Source organism: Canis lupus, chromosome 23, assembly GCF_048164855.1.
Source record: "Canis lupus baileyi chromosome 23, mCanLup2.hap1, whole genome shotgun sequence".
Taxonomy (NCBI): domain Eukaryota; kingdom Metazoa; phylum Chordata; class Mammalia; order Carnivora; family Canidae; genus Canis; species Canis lupus.
In genome coordinates this window covers 14,387,387-14,397,062 of record NC_132860.1, presented here as the reverse complement: position 1 = coordinate 14,397,062, position 9,676 = coordinate 14,387,387, and the positions used below count along the sequence as shown (strand labels likewise).

The window sequence follows — 9,676 nt, the reverse complement described above, 5'->3', positions numbered from 1 at the left end:
GTGTCTAATACACTAGTACATGAAAATAATGGACATCAATTTGATATTTGTCAAATGATGAATGAATGAATGAAATTATATTCTAATAAATACAAAAATTCTGTTCTTTGCAATTTCGGATCCAGACTAGTATATAGACAAATGCTTTTTCAAGTTTCAGACCTTTTTCTGCCTTTCCTTGCTGAGCATTTCCTTTCATTCCCTGAAATGAAGAGAAAAATAATATCCAGCTAGTGAGGATTTGAGGACCTGGTACTTTGGAAATATTTAAAGAATGATATTCCAAAATATGGTAATGTGAGACACATGATTAAAAAAAAATCTTACATTATTCTTCCTACTCAAGATCAATTTAACCATTTTGGTATTACTCATAATCCCAGAAAGCATTCTTATAACAAGTGAGGAATACTTGACTTCATTTATTTAAAATTATGATCATTAAATTTTTATTTTGCATCATAAGATGGGAGAGAGGTTAAAAAGTGCAATTTTATTCTTTTATAAATTATGCAAAAACATACTTTAAAAAGAATAAACAATAGAAATAGAACAATTAAAAGAGCTCTTAAATGAATTAAACTAGAATCAAAACAATCAATTAAAATTTCAGCTATCATGGCTAACAATGGATTACATGTAAATTTTGGCATTTATTAATCTTAAGAGCTTGAAAATGTTAGCAGCTTGTAATGTTGTTGCCCTATGCTGTCTACAGCAGTGCTCTGATGTATCGTCACTGGGATTTAGCTTTAGTTAATACATCCACATCAGCTTTGTCGGCTTCTCCAAGACTTTTTTGATAGCTCTCAACTAGGACATTGTCTTCCTTTTTTAGGGGCCTCTGGGAACTACCATCTCTGTGAGCTATTGGAGCTCCAAGGGCAACAAAGTTGTGTACATCCTGGAGCTTCTTCCGTAGCCATTCCACCCTCTCCATGGAGCTCAGATGTTTGCCCAGGTTATGCATAAACTGTATTTCACTCACAGATCTCTTCCTGGAGGGAATAGAAACAGGGAGGACCACTCCATTAACTCTCTTCTTCCCAATCATAAAGCCAACCTTAAAATCCAATTCCCATGCCCTCACCATGCAGAACAGGGTACCATACTTACTTAACAGGTTTCCCATCTGATTTTGCAAGAAAACAAATTGCAAACATGACAATCATTACTTTAACCATGTCTTTTGCAGACATCATCTTCACTGAAAGGAAAAACAAAATGAAAATATTTAAAGATATTTTTAATACGCTAAACTGTACAGTTAAATTTATAGTAGTTACCATTACAACCACACAACTACACAGAGTGTTACAACAACTAATTGAATTGGTTTTCACAAAAGACTTGTAAAATCAGCCTTTTGGGACACCTGGGTGGCTCAGCAGTTGAGTGTCTGCCTTTGGCTCAGGGTGTGATCCTGGAGTCCCAGGATCGAGTCCCACATTGGGCCCTCTCCCTCTGCCTGTGTCTCTGCCTTTCTTTGTGTCTCTCATGAAGGAATAAATAAGAGCTTTTAAAAAAAATCAACCTCTTTTATTTAGTATATTATATATCTGTAATATATTATATATTAATAATATACACTAGTGTATATATTACTGTGTATATATATTAACATATGCACATAATTTGCCTTAGAAATTAGTTTTACTTTCTTAAGCAACATTTTGAGTTTTTTTTTTTTTTAAAGATTTTGTTTATATATATCAGAGAGAGAAAGAGAGGCAGAGACACAGGCAGAGGGAGAAGCAAGCTCCATGCTGGGAGCCTGATGTGGGACTCGATCCCGGGACTCCAGGATCACGCCCTGGGCCAAAGGCAGGTGCCAAACCGCTGAGCCACCCAAGGATCCCCAACTTTTTGAATTTTGTACAAATTTTAATATATGAATTTTAAGCCACATGAGTAATGAAGAGGCTTACTTTTTAGAATTTCCTTCCACATTTTATGTTGGTTCTGATTAAGTGCTTATAATTTGCTTGAAAATGGTTAATTCTCTTAACCAGGTAAATTACTAATGCTGTTTATTTACTTAGCAAATTTCTTTTTTCACAAGTCAACTTCATTTCAGGCCCTGCAATAATATCCATAAATACCAACTTAATAGGCTCTAATATACAGATTTTTAATGAATTAATGCACATTTCTCCTATCATTAAAAAGAATGTGTCGAAGTATTTTAAAATCACCTAATTAATTGCTTGTTTACAGATTTAGAGCCTTGGCTCCATATGGAATGCTTGTTTATCTTATTGGCTTATTTTATTAACAGTCTTGTTTGAGTATAATTGTTAGCACTTTTCTCTTTTGCTCATAATGCTTTCATCTCAGAATAGAATAGTCTTACCTTAATCTGCATTTCAGTAATTGCAAAGCCTATTATTACAGTAGTGCTTTTTCTTAATGCTTCACGTTCTCCATTTTAACACACAGAATGGCTGTGTACTCATATTTTAAAGGGAAGCAGCACCACTTAGAAGTCACATAAGAAACATTATAATCTACTACATTTTTTTCCCACTCTGCAATATAAAGCTACTGATGAAGAAACAGATGAAGATGCTTCGATGTTGGTTTATGTCAGGAAGAGGCACTGTAGCTGGAGAAGAGAAGCATTGGTATTTAGTCCTAGCTTTGTCAGAGTCACCCAGTGACTTAAGACATCTCTCCTTGGCTTCCTTGTTCTTAGTAGAGAGAAGAGCTTCTTATAAGAATGCCATGAAAAAGCAAAAAAAGCAGTTGTAAAACACCCTTAAAATCTATGTAGTTTTCAGAATAGCAAATTTGGAAAGGCTTTATGTAAAGGGAATAAACATTCAGCAGTAAAACTGAATTTCACCAACTATAATATATAGATTTGAGTTTTATATGAGTCATAAAACAGTCTGGATAAGGATATTCTGCAGGAAAAATGAATTTTAACACAACTTAATAAATTTGTACTGGTTATTTAAATTAGAATTACTCATTCATCACTAAGCTGTTTTTTTTTAAATTTCAGTAAGAGACCATTAGAGCTTATCATGCACAATTTTAATTATTTTTTTGTGTAATTTCAGATGAATCTAGAAAAAGCAAGGCATTTCGAAAGACTTGAATCACCAAAACTAATGATTTAAGGGCAGTGGAGCAGCATAAATTCCTTTTGTATTGTGGCATTTTATATTAAACAGCATTCAAACTCTCCCTTAATAATTTACCTTGAACAAACAGCATGATACTTGTAGAAAATAGTACACATTATATAATTATTCAATTATGAAAAAATCTCAGATGCAATTTAAAAGAGAAACTAAAGATTACTCACCACACAATGTCTTGTGACAAGATCTTTCAGGTGTATCGGCAGCTGATGCTTTTTCGAAGTTGAGTAAACTTGTGAAAGCTGATGAATTTGACTGTAGACTCTCAAGTGTGACTTTTATATATAGGTCTTCCACTTACCAAGAGAAGCTTTTCTATTGTCATAGATGATGTCACTCCCAATTCTCTGGTTTGTAACTATAGGCTCAAAGTCACACACACACACCCTCACTGGGCGGTGCCCATTCCTCTTAAATTTTAAATAATTGGATATTAGAAGGAAAACAGTGTGGACCTCGGAAAAGAGTTTATGCAAAGATGTCTAACAAATACTGAATTGTAATTCTGAGTGGATTAATGAATTTATATTATAAGAAAGACTGATTTCAAAGATATATGGCAAAGTTATTTGAAAGTAAAATCTGAAAATAAGTGCATTGGTCATAACTACACTATTGGTATAATTACTGTGGGGATTATAAATAATCACATTATGTTATTCCTACTTTGTAAGCCATTTTCAGTCAAACCATATTACTCCTGGTCATCTTTCCAAAAAAGTAGACACAGTGCTTTTCTTAAAGGAAGTGTTAAAAGTATTTTGAGAAAATGTTTTTTGTATGTAATTAATTCTAAGGGTTTAGATGTGAAATTACTTTAAAATTCATTTAACTTAAATTTCATGTATGCATTTTAATTTGCAGGAAAACACTTGCTAAGCACTATCTGCCAGATTTTATGTGTATTATCCCATGACATCTTCACAGTCATCCTTTAAATAGTTATTAGCCCAAATTTCACATGAGGAAACTAAGGATTGGAAAGTGGAGAAGATGGAATTCAATCAAAGTCTTTATAACTCTGGAGCCATTCTGATTCTTACCATCTTAGTTTCTCCCTAGAAAAGTAGCTCTTCTTTGCATTCCAGTCTTTACAAGCCTTTACCAGCCTCTTTGCCCAGGGGTTGGGTCTTGACTTTCAGGTTCCCCTGATGATAATTAAGAACCTGCTCTAAAATTTAGCAAAGGCATAGTACTGCCACCTGTTTGACTTCAAATATTGCTATAGCCTGCTCCAGTTCAAAACCCTTTGAATGCCCTGGATGCATTCAGGATTCATTTAGGCAGCTTGCCTCCAATTAAATTCCAGCATTGGATTAGTTTTCTTAGCTCTGGTCCTATCCAGGCTTCATGTAATTCCTTTTTATTTTTTTTAAAGATTTATTTCTTTTTATTTGAGAGTACACAAGTGATGGGGAGGAGCAGAGGGAGAAGCAGACCCCCTGCTGCACAGGGAGCTTGACTCAGGGCTCAATCTTGGGCCTCTGAGACCATGACCTGAGCTGAAGCAGATGCTCAACTGACTGAGACACCCAGGTGTTCTATTATCCCCTTTCCTGCTAACCATTGCCAAGGTTCGATTCTACATCAAGTACAAGCCAGGCCAGGTTTTGACAGTACCTGTACAGAGTCTAGAATGAGCGATATGTATTGGTCATGCTCTTGGAAATACTCCTCCGTGGGCAAATCTCACCTGGAGTGTATGTCCAGAATGCATTTTAGAGGTGCTACAAACTATAAGATGACTGGAGGATATGAACTAGATTGCCAAAAATATTGGAAAAAATGACATATGAGAAGCAGTTGAATGAAAACTGGAGAAGTCTAGAAAAGACTTGGGATGATGATAGAATAGCTGCTTTTAATTTTTGATGAAGTGATCACAGAGAATGGATATTTACTGTGGTTGAAAGAAGGACTGAGTTTAACGATCAAAGATTACAAGAAGGCAGATTTGAGCTGAACTTGGACATTTTAATTATTAAAATAAGGAATGAAGGAGCACCTAGGTAGCTCAGTGGGTTAAATAAACATCTGGCTCTTGATCTCCGCTCAGGTCTTGCTCTCAGGGTCATGAGTTCAAGCCCTGCAATTGAGCTTCGGGTTGGTTGTAGAGCCCACTTAAAAAAATAAGGTAGGGAATCAAGTACCTTCGTAAGTAATGAATTTCCCCATCACTGCAAGTGTGAGTAGCAGCTACATGAGCATTTGTCAGTATAGAGATTCATACATAGTGGAGGGTTGAACTAAGAAACCAAGAGATTCCTTTTGACTGTAAAAAAATCTATTATTTTGGTCTTTTTGAAAACCTCTTCTGATGTGAAGTCTACACGTGATGTTTGTGTACCATTTTTTGGTTATATACTGTTGAGAGGAAGGAGAATTAGAAATGTGAATGATTTTTATAAACACACTTTCATTGTTATTATAATGCCATGTTTAGCATTTTAATTTGTAGATCTTTCCCACTTCTTTGAGTAAATTTGACATAATTGACAGCCTTCCAGGAATAAGGCAATTAGTGCTTTTACTGTGTTCCTCCTACTGCAAGTAAATAAGAATAAATCGTCCTATTAAGACAACCACAGCATTAAACTAGTTTTTCAGACAACCAAAGCAAACATTTTAAACAATGTTCACTTGTTCAAAAAAATGCATTGAGTATCTACCATCAGCCAAGAGCTATGTTAAGCACTAGATAACTGAGACATGATCTCTGCCCTCAAGTTTAACACACAATTATATATAATGTGATAGGTGTTATAATAGAGATATGAAGAAAGGCATATGAGGAAGTGACTGAATTTCCACAGAGCTGTTGGAAGCAATTTCACTGAGAAGCTGAAATGCTCTCTGGGATGATTGAGTTTTCCACGAGAGGTGAAAAAAACAGAGGGAACAGCATGCACAGAGGCACGGAGGCAACAAAGACTGAATATATGCTAGTAGAAGAAGAGCAGAGATGAGCCACGATCCTAGGGAAGGAGCTTGCGTGCAATCTGTGGAAGGCATTTGTGTGTACAACAACAAGTTTTATCTTGGAATCCTTTCTAAATTCATGCATGCTAGTAATATTTTTATGTCTCTCAGATTTTTTAAAGGACTTTCTGACCTTCCCACAGAGAAGAGATATAGCTGCCAAGACTTGGCACATTGTTTATCTGAATCATCAGGGTCTGGGACTGCAGTCATTAGATAGAAGGACATCATTTAAAAAATAAGAGGGCTAGGGGCTATGTGGGCACGCGAGGCTGATGTGACATTGACAGAAAAGCTGACCACAGCTCCTTGCTTTGAAAAGCTCAGCCTTTCTTGGCACTCTCAAGTTCTCTGAAACTAGGATCAGACCACCTACTGTATTCCTCACATTAGGGAAAGATAAAAGGGCCATGTGTTTCCTGTTGCATGATGGGACGTTTAATTTTAGACTAATACTTTTTTCTTCTGTTTGCACAATAGGAATTAGTATGGCTTTGGGGACTTAGCAGGGCTAAGGAAACTTCCAAGGTTAGGAAATCCAGCTACAGTTCCCCTGATTCCAGACAGATTAGACGATGTCTGAATAGGTGATTTACTCTTTTGCTTTAAGCTCCTCTAGAGATATTGAGCTACTGAGTTCTCTTTAAAATTTTTTTATTATTGAAGTGGACATACGGTGTTATATCAGTTTCAGGTGCCTAACAGAGTGATTTGACAATTCTATTCATTATGCAATGCTCACCACAGTAAGTATGATCACCATCTGTCACCATATACCATTATTAGAATATTATTGCCTATACTCTTTATGCTTTACTTTTCATCTCCATGATCTATTTATTTTAGAAAGCTTATATTTTTTTTTTAAAGATTTATTTACTGGGGAATCTGGGTGGCTCAGAGGTTGAGCGTCTGCCTTTGGCTCTGGTTGTGATCCTGGGGTCCTGGGATCAAGTCCCACATTGGGCTCCCCACAGGGGGTCTGCTTCTCCCTCTGCCTATATCTCTGCCTCTCTCTCTGTCTCTCATGAATAAAATATTAAAAAACAAGATTTTTAAATTTATTTATTGAGAGAGAGTGTGCGTGTGAGAGTGCAGGGGGAAGAAGCAGAGGGAGATGGAGAGAGAGAATCTTAAGCAGATTCCCACAGAGCATGGAGCCCGACAAGGGGCTGGATCTTATGACACTGAGATCATGACTTGAGCTGAAACCAAAAGTTGGACAGTTAACTGACTGTGCCACCCAGGTGCCCCAGAAGTTTGGGACACTTCTTTCTTTCTTTTTTTTTTTTTTTGTTTTTTTTTAAGATTTTATTTATTTATTCATGATAGTCACAGAGAGAGAGAGGCAGAGACACAGGCAGAGGGAGAAGCAGGCTCCATGCACCGGGAGCCCGACGTGGGATTCGATCCCGGGTCTCCAGGATGGCGCCCTGGGCCAAAGGCAGGCGCCAAACCGCTGCGCCACCCAGGGATCCCAGGGGACACTTATTTCTTAATCCAATTTCATTTATTTCATCCATCTCCCATCCTTCTAGCAACTATCACTTTGTTTTCTGTATTTATGAGTCTGTTTCTGTTTGTTTATGTTTTGTTTTTTAGATTCCACACATAAGTGAAATCATGTGGTATTTGTCTTTCTCTGACATTACTCTTGGTATAATATCCTCTAGGTCCATCCATGTTGTCCTAAATATAGTAAGATGTCATTCTCTTTTACAGCCAAGTAATATTCCATTGTGTGTGTGTGTGTGTGTGTGTGTGTGTATACAACATCTTCTTTATCCATCTATCGATAGACAGGTTGCTTCCATATCATGGCTACTGTAAATACTGCTGCAATAAACATAGAGGTGCAAATATCTTTTTGAATTAGTGTTTTCATTTCTTTAAATATCCAGTAGTAAAATTACTGGATCATGTGATATTTCTATTTTTAATTTTTTGAGGAACTTTCATACTATTTTCCACAATGGTTGCACCAAGTTAAATTCCCACCAACAGTGTATGAGGGCTTCCTTTTCTCCACATGCTCACCAACACTTGCTTTCTTTTTTTTAAAGATTTTATTTATTTATTCATGAGGGACACAGAGAGAGGCAGAGACACAGGCAGAGAAAGCAGCAGACTTCCTGTGGGAAGCCCGATGCAGGATTTGATTCCAGGACCCAAGATCATGACCCGAGCTAAAGGCAGACACTCAAGCACTGAGCCACCCAGGTGCCCCACCAACATTTATTACTTGTTTTTGATTTTAGCATTCTGACTGGTGGGAGGTAATATCTAATTGTGGTTTTGATTTGCATGATGTTGAGTGATGTGAGCATCTTTTCATGTGTCTCTTGGCCATCTGGATGTCTTCTTTGGAAAAATGTCTATTCAGGTCCTTTGCCCATTTTTAATCGGATTATTTGTTTTTTTGGTGTTCAGCTGTAAGTTCTTTATATATTTTGGGTATTAGCTCCTCATCAGATGTATCATTTGCAAATATCTTCTCCCTTTCAGTAGCTTGCCTTTTTGTTATGTTGATGGTTCCTTTGTCATGCAAAAACTTTTAATTTTGGTGTAGTCGCAAAAGTTTATTTCTACTTTTGCTTCCGTTGCCTGAGGAGACATACCCAGAAATATGTTGCTAAGGTCACTGCCTATTTTTTCTTTCAGTTTTATGGCTTCAGATCTCATATTTAGGTCTTTTTTTTTTTTTTAAGTTACAGCATCTTCACTTTTCAGATCCCAATTTCCACATCTCAAAGTAGAATACTGCCTTCCCTCCTTTGAGTTATGAGCTTTCAGATATGACCTAACATATGTGAAAGTGTTTTGCATACAACTGGCACTCAAAAAATGCATGTTGAAACTAAATCTGAAGGGAAAATATTCCTGCCCTGAGGATCTGCTTCACTCCAGGAGTCCCCAGTAATAAACAGGGAGAGTATTGAGCAGCTGGGCCCAATCTGCTCTCCATCTCTAAGATCTGCCAGCCCAGTCCCCTGAAGTGCAAAGAATTCTGAGCAGTAGGCAGTAGGTTCATAAAATCCATTCTGAATTTGCTAATTTCATAAAATCCATTCTGAATTTGCTAATTTCACAAGATTGTACAATTAAAACTAAGACTAATCATATCTTTGCATTATTGGTAATAAAATGTGCTGAATGTGATTGGAGAGTGGATTCCTACACAAATTAATAAACTGACAGGTGGCCTCAGAAGCTACATTCTTCTCATACCCACTAGCAGCACCGTGCAGTGGAAATGCTCAGGACCTGAGTATGGAAGATGAGGGCAAAGATCGTAGCTCTGGCACCTATTAGTTGCATAACCCTAGATAAGTTGTTTTTATTACAAAGCCTTAATTTCCACATGAAAATAAATATAAACTATCCCTATATGATTACTATGAAGATCATACAGAGTAATGTATATCCATGCACTTTGCCTACTGCATACAGTCTTGATTAAAACTGTAATTAACAATAATAACGTTGTTTTCACAAATCCTTTTAAAGTGATGTAATTCCAATTTGGAACTTTCTGTGTCCTTTCTTTT

General features: G+C 36.6%; 1 protein-coding gene across 1 annotated transcript; it reads right to left on the bottom strand.

Moving 5' to 3' along the window:
- Positions 1 to 402: 402 nt before the first annotated feature.
- Positions 403 to 3,473, bottom strand: PTH (parathyroid hormone). The gene is made up of 3 exons (XM_072793996.1): positions 3,314 to 3,473; positions 1,117 to 1,207; positions 403 to 998 (listed from the first exon to the last, which is right to left on the bottom strand). The coding sequence occupies exons 2-3, from the start codon at positions 1,200 to 1,202 to the stop codon at positions 737 to 739; spliced, it is 348 nt and encodes a 115-aa protein (XP_072650097.1). The 5' UTR covers positions 1,203 to 1,207; positions 3,314 to 3,473; the 3' UTR covers positions 403 to 736.
- Positions 3,474 to 9,676: the final 6,203 nt, after the last annotated feature.

What these genes read in the sequence shown, in the direction of transcription:
- PTH (XM_072793996.1), bottom strand. Translation starts at nt 1,202, where the DNA reads ATGATGTCTGCAAAAGACATGGTTAAAGTAATGATTGTCATGTTTGCA. An exon ending in TCAGATGGGAAACCTGTTAA is followed by an intron (nt 999 to 1,116) that starts GTAAGTATGGTA and finishes TATTCCCTCCAG; the next exon opens with GAAGAGATCTGTGAGTGAAA.